Here is a 21,793-nt window from a genome sequence, read left to right as displayed (position 1 = left end):
GACTCCCTTACAAGACAGACGGAAAGAACATCAAGTAATTCTCATGTTCAAACTTACAAACAAAATGAAGGCCATCTCACCAGAACAACTAGACATTACAACGACATTCGCGCATTCAAAGAAAAACCCACTCAAAAATACTAAAACACCAATCTACAAACTCTAACATCTTCAAATATTCATTTGCACCCTGAACTATCAAAGACTGGAACGCTCTTCATGTGTGAACACGACTAACAGATTTAGAAACATTCAAACGAAGATTATCAAAATTCTTCAACCTAAACACCAACAATGACTGTCACATTCAACAACTCTCTCTGCCCCCGAATACAAATACTCAGAATTGAGTCAACTTCAAGTGACATTCAGATTCAGATCCACAAGGAGAAAGAAACATTACGGTATTTTGACTGCCATTGGCAGTGCCATTTATCATAGTAAAACCATTGAAATGCTTTTTGTAAATGTGGTTTTTGTTTTGCTTTTTATTTGCTTGTAATCTGGGTTATTAATGAATTTTCTCCTTTTCTCACCTCTTTAGTTTGGAGAGTCCCAGAAGTTGCGTCTAGTTCGAATCCTTCGCAGTACGGTCATGGTGAGAGTAGGCGGTGGATGGGTAGCTCTGGATGAGTTCTTGGTCAAGAATGATCCCTGCAGAGGTGAGAATAGTCACCCTTTTATCTTCCTTTTATTTCCTATTTTTCTTCACTAACAAATCAGGTTTTCTGATTTTATTATCTTCACAGCCAGTTTTATTCTTTGGATGATCAAGAAAGAAGTGATTTATGATTTGAATTGGTTGCAACTGCAATATTTGATTAATTGTTGTATTCGTGAATGATATTCAGAAGATGTATGTGTGTGGGTGTGTGTGTGTGTGTGTGTGTATGTACATGTGTTTGTATTTTAATTCACATTTGAAAATCTCCTTAGGTCTCTCATTGTCATTGTTAATTTGATATCAACTGTGTTGTTTGGTTTTTTTTCGTTATTTTTTGGTTTTTCTTCAACTTTTGTTTGTTAGTTTGTTATTTTGGTGGGATAAGGTAAAGGATGATATGAAAGAACTGGGCCTGGACGAAGACGATGCGCTGAACCGAGATGAATGGAGATGTGGCATTCATTATGGCAACCCTGCAAACTGCGGGATAAGCTGAAAGAAGAAGAAGAAGTTTGTTATTTTTGTTTGTTTTTTGTTGTTGTTGTTTGTTTTTAAAAATATCTCTCTTAATTTTAATAGTTAACAGAGCCGTGTTCCAACACTTTTACTCCATCCATCTCTTTGTCCATCGGAGTGACTGATCTCAAACTTTTTCTACTCTTCAGACTTTGTTTTGTTTTGTTTTGTTTTGTTATGTTTTTGTCCTCAACATTTTTATTTCAGACACAGAGAACAACGATGCTTATGCAATTACATTTTCTTTGTTATTGTTATTATAACAATTTGCACACAGCGTTACTTTAGATCTGAACAAGTGTGTATGAATTGTTCCAGACAAAGCAAGAAAGAAAAATAGAAGAAAAAAACCATCCCAAAAAATCAGTCTTTGTCGAGGTAGACTGATTTTTTGGGATGTTTTTTTTTCTTCTATTTTTCTTTCTTGCTTTGTCTGGCACCTTTTCATACACACTTGTTCAGATCTTTACATTATACTGGTGCCTGCTCCTTGATTTCTTTAATTTGAGCGTTACTTAATCTTTGTATTCTGTATTTCTCCTCGTGCCATGATAACTAAACAGAAAATGACTTTGTTGAAGCTGCTGGTAATGACTCTCATTTTGTCTCCCTCTAACGTGGGATTTCCCTGGATTGCATTCATTATTTTGTTTTTTTTCAAATTTAGATAAAATTAGAATGTCAGTGATTTCCCTTCTATTCATATAGTAATACAGTCAAACCTGGTTAAAACAATCACTCAAGGCATTGCCAAAAGGTTGGGTCTTTTTATGTTGTATCAGTGTATTCAACAATAATGATTATAGCAAACTTCAAAAAAAAAGAACAGAAGACTTAGCAAGCTCAAATACTTTTCAGACAACAATATAAAGAGTATACATAATGGTGGTAAAGCTTACTTTCAATTTCACATTGTTATTTATTTCTTCAAGCTTCGAGCAGCACCATTTACATTATTCAAACCACGAAAGCTGAGGAAATCAAATTGTTTTGCTCCTCTTTTCATCGTTATCTTAAATAATTTCATGTCTTTGTTTTAATCACATACGACATAAAACTCATATTTTGTCATTACCTCACTAAAAATTTAACAAAGAATAGTAACAGTGGCCATATTTGGACAAATGACTATTATGAAGAGGGTAGAAATATTGTAAAGAATTCAAAAACGCATGACAGAAAAGTGGCAGCGCAGAAGTGACTGTTTGACTAAGATTGATTTTCAGGAAAATTGGGGCAAGAAAAAAAATTATCGCATTGAAAAAATTGAGAATTCCCCCTTTTTATTTACCCTAAAGTTTAGTTAAACCTTTACAGGTGGCTTTTAACTCACTGAACCATGGTTTGGCATTTTATCGTTTTGACCAAGGAGCAATAACTGCATAGTGGCTGTGCTGTTATTGCTGTCTTGATGAAAATGTTTTGATCAAACCAGATAAATTCATTTCCACCTTCAGAGGTTTAACATGAATAATATAACTTATTTTAGCTTGGGTACGGTGTTATTTGTATTATGAAGCATTTTGTTTGATTTCAATCGTGATTAGGACATACGCATTAATTTTTGTTTGTGTTTACTTTTTTTATTTTCACCCTTTTGAGTTCTTTGATTGATGGGAAATGACAAAAATTTAAAAATTACAATTCATGGAATGAGTTTGTAAGCATCTCCGAGAGTTGTAAGGAAATTATGGTTACCAATAAGTGGACACTTTTTTCAAAGTTTCAACTGTTTATACCATTCAGAATTTGAATTAGCAAGGCTACTCTATTCGCCTCTCAGTTGTGAGTACAGCACAATAATGGCTCATACATACATCCATACATACATTGACTAGATCTCACATTATATATTTAATACATACCGGATAATACTGTCAGTAATAGTGACCCACTTCATCAATCTGGTCTTATGTAAAGGTGAATCGGATGCTGAAATTTAAATTTTATGTAAAAAAAAATAATTAAAATTACAATGAAAATTTTTTTTTTAACCTTAAAAAAATGTGAGCATTTATATAACGCAATATCTACTAAATATGCTCTCAAATCGCTTTAAGAGCACTCAGATCAGGAGCCAAGTGTCATACTGCAAAAACTAGAAGTCGCACAGCTCAAAATGACACCAATTCTCCTTTATTGAAGTATTTTGATTAAATTTCAATTGGATCGTTCAGCCTTTACTCATAAATACACTTCAACATGTAGTATAGCCTAATGTTGTACCAGACTGATGCTCTGTGTCACTTTCTCTAAAGACTACAATAATAGCATGCAACATTCATGAAATAATCTCCCTCATCCACCCCTTTCTTTTCATCTTCTCACGCCAGACTATTCTTGCTATAATCCAATTCTCTTCCATCCTGTAAAATTCTAATACGATATTTAACACATGAAGTTAATACGATATTTAACACATGAAGTTGATACGATATTTAACACATGAAGTTGATACGATATTTAACACATGAAGTTGATACGATATTTAACACATGAAGTTGATACGATATTTAACACATGAAGTTGATACGATATTTAACACATGAAGTTGATACGATATTTAACACATGAAGTTGATACGATATTTAACACATGAAGTTGATACGATATTTAACACATGAAGTTGATACGATATTTAACACATGAAGTTGATACGATATTTAACACATGAAGTTGATACGATATTTAACACATGAAGTTGATACGATATTTAACACATGAAGTTGATACGATATTTAACACATGAAGTTGATACGATATTTAACACATGAAGTTGATACGATATTTAACACATGAAGTTGTACGGCAAATACATTTCATTGACAAAACACTTTCTTTCAGTTTGGTTAGAAAACATTGACCTCATTTATCGATAAATTGGATTCAGTAGTCTGATGTCACGCAGCCCGGCAACGGTGGCCATCTTGGTTCTAAACAAAGAAAATCATTACTTTTTATTCTTCATGCTGGCTAGAACTTTTCATTCGCTTTTCATATGCCTTTTGATCAGAATGTGTAAAAGTCAAAACATGATCAAATTTATGTTTTTTTCCCTCTGGAAACGTTTTTATGCTTGCCGGAGAAATATTTCTTACGGGCGTCCGCCATTGTTCCGATAGTTTAGAGCCAGTGTTACTAAGTTACCGTGCATCATTAGGAAGGAAGTGACGTTATGAATATTGAATCCTATTGAGATTACTCTTAACTTGTCCAAAAAAAAAATCATAAACCCAAAACTTCTTTGATGGCTAAGGGTTCAGATTATTTTTCTTGACTAAATGGAGATCGTAATAGGTTGTATTGAGAAAAAAAGGATATGGAGAAGATAAAAACAGAGAATAAAAAGTCACGGGGTGAGCATGTGTACAGGCTGGATAGCTCAGTCGGTTATGCGACCGCTTACTGTTCTCTCTCTCTCTCTCTCTCTCTCTCTCTCTCTCTCTCTCTCTCTCTCTCTCTCTCTCTCTCTCTCTCTCTCTCTCTCTCTCGGCTAGGCGACCGCTCACTGTCGTCTCTCTCTCTCTCTCTCTCTCTCTCTCTCTCTCTCTCTCTCTCTCTCTCTCTCTCTCTCTCTCTCTCTCTCTCTCTCTCTCGGCCAAGCAGAGGGTGTCATGTCAATTGGATCCTGAGTTTGGCACTGACCCCGTGACTTTTTCCTATTTTTTTTCATCATTATTGATACAAGTGCCCGATCCACACTTTGTCTGAATAGGTTGTAAAATTCTATCAATATATTTATATATATAATACAAAAGTTTTCGAGACAAAATTTTTAAAAGGGTGTTTTGTCAGTGTATATCCAACTCCTCCACCAACTAAAATAATTAGCAAGTCGTGACAACGCACTCCAGATCATTCTACAGAAACCCAAATATACCCAATGATAAGTTTTACAATACTCCTTATACTCCAACATTTTCAAAGTTTTAAAATATGATTTTGTGGGTCGTTTTGTTTTTGTTTCTGTTTTCCAATTTCGTTTTTTTTTTTTAAATAAAAGATCACTTGGGCAGATTATTTGGTAAAGTAAAAACAATGGTGGGTGCCAGTCATTGTATTTTACAGTCGACCTAGGTTTTTTTTTCTGTTATTATAATTATATTGTTTAAATAACTTCTCTTAATCTCTATATTGTTTTCGAAATATCCATTTTCCCTTAACATCATTCCTAATATATGATATTATAATTCGAAACAAACAAAGATTGATATTGGAATCTTTTCTAAACATTTGATTTATATACAATTTTCCATTGAACAGTCTTTTCCAATTTTATATAATAATAATAATAAAAATAATAATAATAATAATAATAATAATAATAATAATAATAATAATAATAATAATAATAATAATAATAATAATAAATAATAATAATAATAATAATGATAATAATAATAATAATGATGTGTCTTTATTGTCCTCAAAATAGTGGCAATTTGTCAGTTGTGAAATAAGGTGAAAGGTCACCACACAATTATGATAACTCTTTCCACTCATTCACCCCATAATCTCTCATTCTTTTCCATTCATTTGTAAGGAAATCGTTTCTGTTTATTTTTGAAAAGTGATTTATTTTCCTCATATGTATATCTCTGTTTCAACCAATGACACAATCATATCTCTCATACACAGTTTCATGTTTAAATTATAATATCCTCTTTTTACTACATACATCTTCTCCCATTATGAACTTTACAAAAATGCAATATGTTTTGTATTAAATTTTCTGTTCATATAGATAATGTAATATATTATCAATAACATATTATTGTGGATATATGTCTCAAAAATCATTTGGTATCTGTATTATTCATTTTGATTTTGTTTTAAACAAGACCAAACGTTTTGTTTCCTCACATAGCACATTTACAAAAGTGTTTCATTTGTAATTCTCTATTTGTATAAGTTAATACAATAAACTGAAATCCAAATAACTGGTCAGTGAGATGATGTGATTTTTCTCACTCATTGAGTAAAAATATTGGAATACATAGAAATAGATAGAATAATGATAATAATTATTCTTTTTCAGCCTTGATATATATACCCTGTCCATCCCGCTCCCATCACGCAATTTGATTTCCTTTACGAATTAATATAATTATTTCATCATTTCCACATCCTTTTGATTCTAACGGTACCTCTTTGACTATAACATCATCTTCATGGGCTGTTGTCTGTTTTTCTATACTAAGTTGGCCTGTGGAGACGGAAACAATTCCGTCTAAAGCGACGCTACCTAGAGCAGCAGCAACAAAGACAACTTCAACAACAGCAACTGGAGCAGCAGCAGCAACAACAGCAACAGACTTCAGAAGGTTCCGAGGACGGAAGTGGTGTGTTCACATTTCAGTGGGATGTCATCATAGTCTTTTCTTTTCCTCATTTGTTTAACCCTTTAAAGGCGGAGGTAGATTTTATACCTGATATTATGGTTTACCGTTTTCACCAAGAGAGATCTAACCAGACCTGCTCAGTATTACGAAAAATTCGTAGTGACTACAATTTTTATCTCCTAAAAATTACGAATTCTAAAATTCTCCAGTAGTCGGGTCTGAATAACTGTGATGCAATGACTGAGGTTTCATTGAAGCCAGAATTTCTTTACAGTTACTGCTGTCTTGATGAAAATGATTAGTTTTTATTATTTCGAAAGAAAAAAAAAGAGATAATTCTTGCCATTAAAGGGTTAATAGGTGTTTAGATGTCGTCAATCACCCATTTTTTTTCTCCCCAAATTTTTCTTCTTTTAGTTTGGTTGGAATGCACTTTCCTGCCCTTGTCGTGGAAAACCAAATTTGATCCTGCAACCCAATCTGTTTTCATTCACTTCATTTTGACTGTTTGTTTTTATTTTTTTTTAAATTCTAACTGGTGTTTATTTTCATGTCTATGCTTGTGATGCAGTCAAGAAATTTATCTCTAGCTTGATGAATGTGACTGAAAGACGAAAAGAAAATCTGCAGTCCTTTATTTCATGTCCTGTTAATTTTATGATTTTATTTTGTTTTCATATACTTTTTTTTAATATCTGGTATGCTTGCTCAAGTGTCTAAAACAATGGATTGCTTATTTTATGATTTGATATGCAGCTGTACTGTTGGTTTTATTTATGTTTATTTTCTATTGTTTTAAGTGAATGCTTTACAATGTGTTGCTAAAACTTTATTTGTAATGGTAGTTGATATGACATTTGATATCGGTGTTTGCTTATATTTCTTTGGTTGTCGTTTTATGTTTTATCCTTCTTGTTCTTTTTTTATATTTAGTTATGCCATCTCCTTCATAGATTTATATAGAGACTTATTCATTGTATAGCAAAATATATTTATAACTGTTAGAAATGAAGAAGAGAACAAGAACATTTGTATCAGGGTAAACAAATAATGTCAGCATCGTATCGCTAAAATATGAAAAGTTGCCCTTGAAGTCATAATTAATGCCTGTGGAGTTTAGGTTTATATTAATATCTGAAGCATTAAATGGACACTGGCAATTGCTTGCTACATTGTGAATGGATAACTAGTCTATCGCAAAATACTTTCTACAACAGCCAACAAACCTAGCTACCCAATCCATGGTGGATGAGCACGAGGGCCTGAAAAAAATCATGACCGCAGCCAGGATCAATATGGTTCTCTTTTCTTATCAGGCACAGAGTTATCAGAACCTCCAGCTGAAATGTAACAATACATCGTTCCTGTTGTAGCCACAATGGAATTCTTTTTTTTTTTCCTCCCCCTATGAACAAAAACCAAAAAAAATCAATAAATTAATTCTTGTTCATTTGTATTGGAGGTCTATGTATTTGGACATTTATCTCACACTACCATCTTCATTGTAGACTTCTCAACCATCTTCTCCACAAAAACCTGCCACCAAATTCTGACATCCTGAACACTCTTTGTATACCCGTTATGAACAATCACAGAAATCAAATTTATTTTTCACCATCGCAGTCTGGAGTGCTGGACCCAAACATTGCCAGACTCTGAAGAAAAGAAAAAACAAATTGTATTTTGGCCAGAAATGTTGAAGTTCACATATTGATGAAATAAGATGACTCCACTCCCAACTTATCCAAAAGTCTTTGACATTTGACTTTGAAATCTCATGTTTATGAATTGGTAAAACTGAACATCTTACTAAAATCATATATTGACAAGCTGGGGAACATTTTAATTTGTCAATAATTAAGATAACAATTTTCTGATCAAAATTATTTAAAAAGGCCATTTGTCAAGTATAAACCAGAATAGGTTACAGGATCGTCAATGTAGTCAAAAGAAATGACTTATTTCACTCATTTCCTTCTGTCAAGGACACAAAATCACTCCTATTAAATCTATGATTTCACTCAGTGTTTGATTTGAATTCAAAAGTAAATCTTTACCCTTTCACCTCCGTCCAAAGTTTCCTTATCATTTGATGTATTTAAATGTTGTGGATTTATAGATCATTTATTGATTAAGTTAGGTAACTCGTCATTCACCAATAAATGTGATTATTTAAAATGTCCTAGTGATGATGATATGACCTGAAAGTGTTTCAAACGTCTTTAATACCAACAACCATAACTCAATATAAATGAAAACACTCTCAGACTGGAATTAATGTTTTTAAGAATGCATTTGAATTTCCACATGTATGACCTAAGAGTGTCGCATCAGTTTTTAATTCGTAGGACTGATCATATATTCTACAAAACATTCTTTGATTATTTTGAGGTGTTTTAAAAAAATATTTTTGACTTTACATATATATTTGTAAAAAATAACAATATAAATTTAAAACAAAGGATTTTTTTCTATCTTTTTCAATAGTTGTGCTGAGACTTTCCAATGTTTACCAAATATCTGTGATTTCTAGTATGCTTATGAATTATTTTGTTCAAAGACTGCACGTTCTTGATTCTGTACTATTTCTATCTTTATTCCTCAGTTATGGTTGGTTAGTATAAACTTTGCAATGCAATGTGTTGCATTGCGATTAATGAATAATATTACAATGATAACTACAGTATAGTTTGTTTTATCATACAATATATAATTCGACAAATAGAAATAGGATTAGACATAGAAATAGTTTATTCATTCTGTTTGATACTGTTGATTTTGTCAATATGGATAGAAAGAAAAAAATTGACAGGAAATTTTATTATTTTATTATGATTTGAATTTATCCAACTCACAAGTTTAGGAAATGGTCTACACCAATCAAACAAGAGATAATATGAGGTTTTCTGTCTCATTGACATTGTCACTGATATTTGATTTGCAACTTTCATCCTGTATAAGTGTATTGAACGCCTTCAACTTCAAGTAAAACCATTTTCTTTCTAAAAATAAAAAATACTACTCATTACTCATACATTAAAATTTAGTGAAGGAGAAAATATAGTAGAATATATTTTTTGAGAGATTGAAGATCAATTGAAAATGAAACCAATGGTTAGTTTCAATGAAATTCAGTTTTTCGTTTAAGAAAATTATTTTTGACAAAGGAAGAGATTTAAATGGGATATATTAAGAAATGTCCGTTGCTAAACTCGTTGGTGAAGTTTGCTGATTACCTATAACAACACAAGAATAACACATGGGTATTAATGATTATTGTTGTCATGCATGTAAATTATGGTGACCATCAACTTCAACGGATACTAACAAATCATCCCAATTATTATTACCCTTATAACAATTAACTTATCGCAGGTTGTGAAAATGAGATTGAAATTGATTATTCTTTTATATTTGAAAAACTATATATGTCTATCAAAAATGAAATCGGCATTGTTTAGAAAAAAACGTTATTGAAAGTCTTAGTGGAAGGTTAGATATATAAAGTTCACCTATTCTCTTTTGATATATTAGAGTAATTCAGTTGGATTTTCAGTCCACGTCAATTGAGTGATGATATTGGTAATATATGATTCTTGTACAAGTACAAACTCACATAATGTGATTTATTTTACAGAAATGTTTCACGTGTCAGAATTTTCTTTTCAGGCTTTAAATCTTTTATGACTTAAATGAACATTTCTATTTTAAGAGGTTTTGTTTTGTTTTACTGTGCTATCAGTATTACGCTTCACAAAGACTGGTCTTAAATTTGATTTTTATTACATTTCAGTTATAGTAATAAGTGTGTGTAGTAATACGCTGTTTTATTAAAGGATCCTGTTCTTTTTATCATCTCTTGTCCATCCAGCCAAGGGCCGAACCAACACAGAGCTGAGAGAGAATTTCGTCCTAGCACAGGGTGTCAGCCAATCCATGGCTGGTTTCGTCTCCAAGTCACCCGCTGGCAGTTCTAGCGGTTCATCCTATTCAGGAAGATCCAATAGCACGGCTATGGGGCCTGTCACCAAGGTACGTCTGTCTCTGAACTTACTAGGTTTGATGTGTTTGATGAATTTGCATTGTGGGAACGTTGATGGGGCTGAGGTAGGGTCTCTTTTATCCCACATGTTGATATACGGGCCAAAGTGATGAAATAAAATGCCCTGTCAGAGTACGCATACGTTGTGCCTCATCTTTCTTTCCTTGACTGTTGGGACCAAAAATCTAGTCCTTCAGAGCCATTAGGCCTATGAAACTAGACTTAATCCCAGTTTCTATGGCATGAAACAGACAATAGCAATTGCTTGCTACCCTTTGGATAGAAGTCTATCGCAAAGTACTTTCCACCACATCTAACAGACTTAGCTACCCAATCACTGCTGGGTGGACAGGAGGGTCCGAAAAAAAACTCGACATCACCCGGGGTTGATCTTGGTCCCTTTGCATGTAATGCGAGTGCTCTACCAACTGAACTATCGGGACTGTCTTAGCTGTTGAACCTAAAAGTAAAAGTCTTTCATGCATCATATAACTCCTACAAATAAACTTAATAGCAAATTTTCTTTTACCTCCTCTCAGATTAGAGAAAAGACACTGCATGGTAGTCCCTGGAAACAGAAAACAAGGACCACTCCAGATGGAGAGGTCCATGAAATTATGTCTCACACCCAACCCGATGGAACCAAAATTACCAAACATCGATATACCCACGACTTACGCAGTCCCAGGAATCTGGCCAGTCCTGCCGGTAAGGATAAACGTGAATCTTTGTAGTCTTATCTCGTTTTACATTCTATTTTGAGGCGGAATTGAGCATGATCAATTTTTTTTTCATTTGACGAGTGAAAGTTGCAGTCATTTTGATTTGTTAGCTGAATATTAGGTTCTTTGTCAAGGTCTTTGACATATTTTGTCCATCTGACTGAGGTGTGAATGATTGATATGTTAATTTGCCAATTTTTGTATAAATATGTCACATAAACGCTGTTTTAAAATAGACTATAAGGACCAAAATCCTAGAGCTCAGATGGTCGTTTGTTTAGATAAGTATGTGCACAAATGGACTATATGTATTTATCATTTTGGATACTCTCACTATTCCAGTGATACAACAATCCCCAAATAATTTAGCAACTTTCTCACAATCATGTTTTTTTTCCTATTAAATTCTAATTCTAAGTCCCTTATATAATCTGTGAGAAATCAACATGCTCCCAGAACTGACTACCTTTATTCTCTCTTCTTTATTAAAACAAAAATGTCCGATTCCTGTTGTGACTGACAAATAAAATTGATTTCAGGAAAATTCAATGAGAATTTTCAGTGACCATATGGATTTTTACTACAGAAATCAGTGTGGATAAAACCGTAGGATTAAATAGTTTATTTGAAATCATGATAAAATTTCTGGTTTGATGATAGAAAACCTTAATTACTACTAGAATAATAATTACAGTAGAGCAATAAAACAATTTTTAAAAAATAAATAAATAAATAATTAAATAAAGCTTAATATAGCGCAATATCCACTAAATGGGCTCAATGCGCTTTACAAAGGGTCCCTGACCACAGCAACCCGTAACATGTAGAATGAGGTATGACGCCTGTTAGGTGATATTACATTTTTTCCTGATAGAGACAACTTTGTTATTGGCCAGGTACTCATTTTACACCTGAGTACAGTGAGACAATGTGAGTAAAGAGCCTTTTCCAAGGACTCAAATATGCGCAGCGAGGCTCGAACCCAGGACCTTCTGATCCGAAAGCAAGTGTCATACCACAAGACCATATAGATGCACGACATAAAGACGTATGTCTGAGCACCATTTTTTTCCTCCATATTTTTTCAACGAAATAAAGAATTTTTCCACCCAAGATTGATCTTTGTATCTCTGCTTAACCATGATTTGCTTCTCGTTCACTCTAAAACAGGGTACCTTAAGAAATTGAAGTCGCTACTTCAACACCTATTCGTCAAAACTACCTATCCTTTTGTTCTCTCCTTTACATAATCAAATAGAACTATATATTTTCTATCCCAATTCTACATCCTTTATTTGATGTTCTTTTAATTGTAATGACCTTAATTCCCCGTTTCATACAATACTCTCACAATTTTTTTTAAAATCTAACCTTGCCTCCTATAAGTTTCTTTTGTTTCACTCATTATTGCCATATCGTCTCTGCAAACATTAGTAGCTAGTAATATTTCTTATATCTTGGATACAAAGACCTATGGAGGTATTGATCTTTTACAGAGCATTTGAAATAATCAGAGGTGAGATGCTTCTCCCGTGCAATGAGCCACACTTGGATGCAAACATTCGAATTTGATCCCTTACCACTGCTTTAATCTCGTGTATTAATTTTCTATCAAATTTGCCAAGAATCAACAAGGCAAATTTGTCGAAATGATCAACTTTTAAAAATTAAAAATCTCATTTAAGCCTGTGCAATAAATAAAAAGACAAGGCATAATACCCCTCAAATTCTTTTTCAGAAAAGACTATTAAGATGGTCATGGAAATAAATATCTGGCAGCTTATTGCTTGCTAAATGTCCTTTAGTTTCTTCCTGTTTATTTCTTGTTTCTTAGGTCCACATAGTATTGAGATTTTTTATGATTTTTTTTTAACTCACTCAATCCTAATCCAAGAGATTTTTGCTACTTTTCAAAACTGGAAAAAATGTATTAACAATGAGCACGTACATAGATAGTTTTCTTCAACTACCATTAACATGGAAAAACTAAAAATATTAGCTTTGATACTACGCCTATAATTTGTCTCAGAAAAATGTAATAAATTGGCATGGGGTAAAAGTAACCCTGATCAACTACGGATAGGGTCGGTGTTAGGGTTGAGTGAGCTAACCCTCTCCTTACCACGCATTGGAAAATCGTCACATTCATTACGATACAACCAACATTTTTCTTATTTAAATTTCTTTTGTACATCATCAAATTTAAAGAAAATGAACAGTGTGTATTGTAAATAATGTTTTTCAAAAGAAATTCTGTATCGCAAGAACTTTATTGCCTTTGTGTTTGAGTGATAAAAAATATATTTTTGTATTAGTTGGGTGTGAAGTTTTGGGGAAAATCCTGAAAATGGCTGGTAAGGAGAGAGTTAAATCAATTTTTACAATTATATGTTGTACGTATCAGTAAAGGGTTAGTGTTAGGGGTTGGGTGTTAGGGTTGCCCAGTCATGCCATGTTTTCCTCCTTACTGTTATCTTTAAATAGAGGTCCCGATAGCTTCGAGCAAAGGGTTTGGTTTCAATCCCAATTGCAGTTGATATTGACCAACTGACCTCCCTGCAATGACAATTGGGTGGCTGTGTCTGTCAGATCTGGTGGAAAGTACTTCGCAATAGATTAACATCCTATCTTAAGGGTAGTAAGCAATAGTTTCCTATTTTTTAATGGGACAGAAACCAGAGTAAACTCAAGATTCCACAGGGCATATGGTTCTAAAGAACTACAACTTACTATTCTTTACTTCTTTTTTAGGTCTCACTAAAAGCTTCTTAATGGATTTGCTCTTCCTTGTCATACCATACAGCACTCCTGTTGTCTGTGATATTTTTTTCTGCCAGATTCCCCCCCCCCCCCCCACCCCCCAAACATCCACTGCTTAAATGGTCTCTGAATTTGCAAGTTTCATATTTTGCATACAGAATTTAAGTCCTGATTATTATTATGAGGGGGAAAAGTGGCTGAGTGGTTAAGGCATTATTGTACTGCGAACTGGAAGATCCCAGGTTCGAGCCCCCCATCAGGCACTTTCATTTTTTTTACTTGGGCAAGATTATTAACCCCCAATTTGCTCACTTGGTCAACATGGATGATTCCTGTGGACACCAGACATCTTGTTTGGGTTATCTATATATTCCTTCATGGAATGCCTAGGCGACGGGATCTAATGGTGCCGTTGCGAATGGGTGTAATTTTTTTAATTATTATTAAGAATACCAACACTTCACATTATTTCCAGTCACACTCCATCCCACCCCCTTTACAAAGTACACAATATACCCCCAGTATAGACACCGAAATTGCCTAATAGTGTCAGAAACAAATGCTGTCAAACCTTAAAAACAAAGAACAATCCCCCAGATTCGCATTTCACTCTAGATTTTTACTTATAATGCTTTTCTAGAAAGCTCACTCATAATACCCCCTAACTCGAAATTGCTTTTCTCCTTCATGCATGTAAAACTAAAACCACATCAAATGTATTTATTAAGACAAAGATTCAACAAAATTCTGACTTTTTAATTTCATGCCCGAGCTTCCATTCATATTACAATTAAAAATGCACGAAAAGATTCCTGTCATCATTGACTTTGATAACATTGATAATGTCTTCGCATTCCCCCAATATTAGCCTGGCTGTGAAAGCAATTCGGACTTCTAAGCTTTGCTTTCAATATCTCTTGTGTTAAGGTTCCTTCCAGCCTCCCATACCTTTAATGAGGCGTGTTATTATGCTCTGATCGTATCGGTATGTAATTAGGCAATAGCTTTCTTTTTCATGTTATGAAACATGCACTGACTTCAGTCGACTATTCTATAGTCCAATTCTAGCTCAAATCAAGCTCACAACATGTATGAGTGGAATATATTATTATAATCAACAACATCAATTCACATAATGAAAGATATATTTGATTGTTTCTTATCACCAGAAAGATCTGTGAATAGTTTTTTTTATTCATCACAAGGGATGTTATATATTTGATAACGTCAATGCCAAATTTATGGCAAATACAATTTACTCGAAAATGTTTTGCAAACTGGGATGTGAATCGTTCATTGATTCATTGATTCATTGACTGGTTTTATGATTAGATAAATCCGACACTGAAATAGAAAAAATAGAAAATTTGAGCCACTTTAAAACTTTTCATGAGAACAACAGTAAGAAAAACCCTCAAATTTCATGATTTTGCTGATTTTGACCTTGAATCCAATTTTCTACGTTTAGTTACCCTGAATAATGCTGCATTGACACTGGGATCACATATTAGAGAAGGCAGCAGGTACCGTCGTAGTCTAACATTCAGTTCAGAGTATAATAAGCAATTTTTACCTTCCATCATACACTACGAAAACAGGGATAGACCCGGAACACCATAGGCCTGGTGGCTTTTTTTATTGAAACATTTAATTGTTGCTTCTCACTTTTTAAAAAAATGTTTTTTAAAATTGAGCTTTATAGAGTGCAATATCCACTAAATGTGCTCAAAGCGCTTTACAAGGGGTCCCGGTCAACAGCAACATTTAACATGTAGGACGGGACATGACGCCTGCCTGTTAGGCGATATTACAATTTTTCGAACAAAGACAACGCTGTTAACGGCCAGGTACTCATTTTACACCTGAGTACTGTGAGAGAATGTGAGTAAAGAGCCTTTTCCAAGGATTCAACTATGCGCCGAGCGTGAGGCTTGATCCCAGGACCTTCTGATCCGAAAGCGAGTGTCATACCACTAGACCACATAGCCGCACTTAGCAAAAAAAAGTATGATTATATGATGTTAGATTTGTATAATAAATTGAACCCTGCCTGTAAAGCATTAAATAGTTAAATTTCCCCATCCATTCTTACTTCTTCAGCCACAACAAGTCGGAGCTCAAGTCGTGCCAGTATGGGAAATGGAAGTCGGCCAACAAGTCGTGCTGGCAGCGAAGCATCTGACGAACCAGAAGTCTACACCACTGTACAAAGAGAAACCAAGAGCGCTGGTGGTCGTAGCAACACAACATTGACATATCAAACTCATACAATCCAGACTAAAAACGTCACGTTACCAACTGTCACGACCACTAAAATCTCTAGGATACCTAAAATATCTCCTACAAAGAGGAAATAACACCGTTGAACTTTACCATTTGTTTGTTTGTAAAATGTAAAAAAAAAAAAAGAAAGAAAGAAAGAAAGCTCTCATCGAAGTGTTTGAGCACTTTACTCTTTATTGTTTTCACGTTTGTGCTGAACACTCACTGACATCTTCCTCATATTTTGTTCCTGAATTCAAGATAACGTATCAAAGTCTTTCATGGGTTGTTGTTATAATTATAAGGGTTAGGCCCGGTCATTTCATTCATGATATATACATATATTTCATCATATTACTATATATGCATCAATGAGCTTTGGATAGTATTTTTTACTCAGCTTGGACCTCTTCCTTTAAATTTTGTAGTTGTTTTTTTTGTTTTTTGTTTTTTTTTTTTTTTTTTTTTTTTTTGAGTTTTAAAAAAAAAATATATATATAAACTTTAGTTTATCCTCATGATTCATAACTTCTATCGGATTTAAAGCGTGTTGTTCTTGTAAATGTTTTGTCCCTGTAAATGATCGCTATATTTTTAAAATGGAAAAGTAATGGACCAAAATTTGTATCATACGCTAAATGTATAATTTATTGATGTCTGAGTGTGGGTTACCATTATGAAAGAAGCAATGAAATGAAATGATATCATATTGCAAAGGATTAATTCTGCAAATATTTTTCTTCCATTCTTCAGAGTGTAAATCCTATTTCTCACAACAGAGAAAGGAAATTTGTCTCTAGCTTAAGACTGTCTCTTGTTTTTGATTTTTGTCTGTTGTTCTTAGGGATTTTTTTTGTTTTTGTTCCTTTTACATTGTAAAAATAACTCATATTTATAAATAGCTTGTTTTGTTTTTTTTGTTGTTTTTTGTTTTGTTTTTTTGTAGATTTTTAAAAAAGTTATGTAATTCAAGTGATTTGAAATTAATAATTTCATGTCCCATATTTCATATAAACTTGTTATCCGATATAATTTTTTTTACTTATTTGTTTTGTTTGGAGTTTGTAAATTTTTTCGTTGGGATTTTATGAGAAAAATGTGTGCTACCATTCAGCATTTCTTTGTGGGTTTTTTAAAATAATATTTATTTCCAAACTTTGTTGAATAATTTATATTGTTTTTCTTTTCTGTTTGTATCATGATTCCAATGCCATATCAATATACTATAATATTCAACTTTGATAATACAAACACTTTGTTTTAATAGGTAATTTGTGTTTTTTTTTTCTCAAAGATGAAATCAATATATAATGACAGCTGTCTTGAGCTCTAACGAGTTTTTGATTAAAATGATTATTGTTTGTTTGTTTTGTTTGGTTTTTGTTTGTTTTTTTTTGAGCTTTTGATTACATTTTTTTGTTGTGTTTTTTATTTTTTTTGTTGGTTTTTTAAATTTTTTTATTTTCTATTTTCTCTATCCATTTTCTAATTCGTCGTGTTTTATTTTTGATACAAAAAAAAAATAATAATAATTAGAAATTATAGACACCCGTTGGATTGTAGTTTTATTACTTTTACAATTATTCATGTTATTTTGTTATGTATATTACTGTAATTTACATTTTTTATACAGTGTTAGATTTCCTGCAACAGATGAACAATTGGATATTGTGTCTTTTTGGGGGAAAAGCGCAAAATCGGTTGTTTTATTGTAATTGAAATCTGGGTATATTTTCCTACTGGAGTGATATATTTTTCCTATTTTGATGAAAGATGGAAGAAGCATGGAGAGTTTTGTGATATTTACAAGAATGAGTTAATGTGACGTGTGAATGTGTTTTGGGGTTTGTGTTTGGGTTTTTAAAATTCGTTATGAAGCAATTTTTTTTCTATCATGAATTTGTATAAGAATGCTTTATACGTGCACAATAATTACATTTTATTAACTAGCAGTTTATTAATTTCTCTGTTTTGTTAATGAAATTCTTTTCTGGACGGTTTTAAATGACTTTAAATCACAGTTTGGAGGGAATTATGACATCTCTATTCTAGGCAAACATTAAATCTGAATATTTGAATATATTATATAGAGTTAAGCACTAGTGTATTCACGTATCACAGCCATAGGCCTGTATAGTATCCATTGAATTGTATCACGCCAAGGCATTGTGGATATTACATACCATAAATTATATTTCACCCACTTAAACATTCAATTATTACCCTTTTTATTTACATTTTGAATTCATCATGCTGCTTTGCAATGAGCCTGTGGACAGAGATATTCATACGTTTTATTTATTAAACACAAATATATACAAATATTAGGTGAAAAGTAAACCAAGTTTAATCAAACTAGAAGTTAGAATATAATTTAAATTCCAGTTGTGGGAGGTAAAGGCTTGGTCTCAGTAATAACAATCTTATCACTTCCATTCTACAAAAGGCACTCACTCATTCCTACAGTTTTTTTAAGATTTCAGTAACTAAGAATAATTTTCTTTTCATTGCAATCTTATCTTTTCTAGAAATGTCAGCATTCGGATTTCCCTATGGTATTCGAGTGATATGAAATTCTTGGAAATGTTTTTGTAAAGTTGATATAATGGCTTCCACATCAGTTTCTTTAGATGTATCTGTCTGTAAAAATATTATTGAAGTGCCAAGCATAATAATACTGAATTCCATTCTTGCTCTGTCACTGTTATTTTCTTAAAGTCTTAATGCTTTTTACGGGTTCTTGTCTAAATTGTGCTACTGATTAATTTAGGCGCAGGCAATCAACACTAGCGAAGACAGCAATTTCTGTTTATAATAGCTCAGGCAATAACTTTTGGTGGTTGGTTGTTAGCGATTGTATGGCATTGATAAATAAATACAAGTATGTGAATCTCTTTTGCGATTTTGAGTGCATTTTATTCATGCTTTCTGGGCGGGGTTACTGACCACCCACAGTGTACAGGGAGGCACTTACTGTATCTTCTATCCCCCTATGTCTGTTTTCCAACATGCTTTCTGTCTTTGTCTTGGAATGAAATTACTTGGTTTTGTCCTGGCATGGCCGGATACCCTAGTTGGGAGGGAAACAGTCAAATGTATAGTTTTGAGAGATTATATTATTTTACTCGTAAATCATCTCTCTGTTATGCATTGTAATATTTTTGTTTTACCTATATATGATTTGTAAAGATTTGAGTGTGTTCCTCTTATTGGGGACCTGTGCTTGTGTCAGGAAGAACTTTCTACTATCCCATTTTCTTTCTTCTTACTGGTGCTGATATGACCTAAATGTGTTGAAAGCGCCGTAAAACCATTGAAACATATTCATACTTTTTAAAATTTAAACAAACTCATTTGGAGTGACATCAAACGGGCCAATAAGGAGAAACTTTGTCTCCGTGGATTTGGACAGATCTACAGAATATTTTGTTTTGTGGTAATTATATCTTTCTTTCAAGTCATGCGAGATAGAAAATTACTGCAGCGAATTTACTGAGTGAATTTCATTTCCACTTAAAACACTTTATACGAGTTCCCCAAGCCAACAACAACACATAACATAGTACAGGAAGAGACATGGCGCCTGCAAGGTGTTATTGGGGTTTTTTTTTTTCAGATAGATCAAATGTAGTTACCACCAGGCACTCATTATATATCTCAGTGCGGTGAGATAATGTGAATAAATAGCTTTTTCCAAGGACTCAACTTTGTGCTGTCCAGATTTGGACTCTAACTTGTTAAAAGGCATTTTATCCTTTCTTAAGTGCATCTGAAATAACACAACTGATTGGCCTTGAACCTCTGGAAAAGAGAAAAAAAATAGATAAAATTAAAATGTTCCACAAGATCTAATACAAAAAGTTGTGCCTTAAACTTCCAAACGACATCAAAGATATCGGCACAAGAACAACAAGGGGACACGTGGCAAAGTAACCATCCCAACATCAAAAACAGACGCCCACCTGTATTCGTTTTTTTCCCTTCCTCTGTCCGACTATGGAATAGCCTCCCAGCTGATGTGGCAGCAGCTTCTAATGGTTCTCCTACTACTATGTTAGGACCATCGACCCAATCAGCAAAACCGGTCTGCATTCGTCCACCATCGCGAACCCGCCCGGTAGCATTGTCACAACAAACCGTTCAACTAAATGCTCTTGCCCACATCGGGTACATGTAGGACAGGTGGAAAGTCCTCACTGTTGGAGCTAACGTGGCTGAAAACGGTTGCCAACATGCCATCACGCGGTTGCTAGAGCTCACGTCGTGCCTTTTTAATCTATATTTTTTTTTATTAATACTATATGCAGTGTTTTAACAACTTTACAATGTAATACCTTACAAACTGTGGAGTGATCCTCGACAAATTGGAGGTTTCCACAAGAAGAAGAAGAAGACATGTTAGTGTTAGTTGTCATACTCAGAACCACAAAGCTGCAATCTGGGTGGGGTTCCTGACCTCCCATAGTGGGCAGGGGGGTACATACTGTGTCTTCTATCCCCCTATATCTGTTTTCCAACTTGCTTTCTGTCTTTGTCTTGGAATGAGATTGCTTGTTTTTTTCCTGGCCCTGGTCAGAGTCCTGGCTGGGAGGGAAACAGTCAAATGCATAGTTATTGTTTTGGGAGATGATATTTTTTTCCTTGTAAATCATCTCTCTGTAATGTATTATTATATTTATTTTTAATGTATGATGTAAGCATATGAGTGTATTCCTCCTTGTTGGATTTTGTGCTTGTGTCCGGATGAGACTTGTAGGTGATTTCAAACTAAGTACATTGGTGGTGTGCTCTTGGAATCTACATCTGATCCCTATGTGTTCCCAATTCCCCTTTGTCTTACTCTCTCTTGGGTGCTTTAATTGTAATTCTAGAACTTTTGACTATCCCATTTTCTTCCTTTTTACTGGCGCTGATATAACCTAAATGTGTTGCAAGCGCCATAAAACCCTTAAAAACAACAAAACAAAAACAAAGCTGCAAATACTCCACATAGACAAAGTTACAGTATTTGACGGTGTGAGTAAATATTTACTAAAATGATACATTGAAAAAAAAACCTGTTATATCCAGACCTGTTATACATGGGTTCCACTGTAATCGCACTTTAATTGCAATTGCCCTCAGTAAGTTCTTTATCCTGTACCCTGGTTGGGGATCCTGACCTCCCATAGAGGGCAGGGAGGTACTTACTGTGTCTTCTATCCCGCGATATCTGTTTTCCAACATGCTTTGTGTCTTTGTCTTGGAATGAGATTACTTGGTTCTGTCCTGGCGCTGGCCAGATACCCTGGCTGAGAGGGAAACAGTCAAATATATAGTTAGAATTTTGGGAGATGATATTTTTTTCCTTGTAAATCATCTCTCTGTTATGCACTGTATTTTTTTTGTTTACATATTATATATGATATAGGAAACACATGTAGATTCCAAAAGCACACTGTCAAAAACTTAGTTTGAGATCACCTAAAAGTCTCATCCAGACACA

General features: G+C 33.7%; 1 protein-coding gene across 1 annotated transcript in view; it reads left to right on the top strand.

The window, feature by feature from the left end:
* The window catches only part of LOC144963381 (dystonin-like), a 281,117-nt gene extending 261,915 nt beyond the window's left edge, over positions 1 to 19,202 (top strand). Inside the window, exons 91-95 of the mRNA XM_078897353.1 lie at positions 545 to 662; positions 6,382 to 6,522; positions 10,394 to 10,554; positions 11,104 to 11,272; positions 16,147 to 19,202. Coding sequence (XP_078753479.1) covers positions 545 to 662; positions 6,382 to 6,522; positions 10,394 to 10,554; positions 11,104 to 11,272; positions 16,147 to 16,403 — 846 coding nt within the window. The 3' untranslated portion in view covers positions 16,404 to 19,202. The remainder of the gene's footprint in view (positions 1 to 544; positions 663 to 6,381; positions 6,523 to 10,393; positions 10,555 to 11,103; positions 11,273 to 16,146) is intronic.
* The last annotated feature ends 2,591 nt before the right edge of the window (positions 19,203 to 21,793 follow it).

The sequence above is a fragment of the Berghia stephanieae genome, chromosome 1 (genome assembly GCF_034508935.2).
Source record: "Berghia stephanieae isolate SIO BIC M18660-M18661 chromosome 1, UCSD_Bste_1.3, whole genome shotgun sequence".
Lineage (NCBI taxonomy): Eukaryota > Metazoa > Mollusca > Gastropoda > Nudibranchia > Aeolidiidae > Berghia > Berghia stephanieae.
This window is presented reverse-complemented; position numbering and strand designations above follow the sequence as displayed.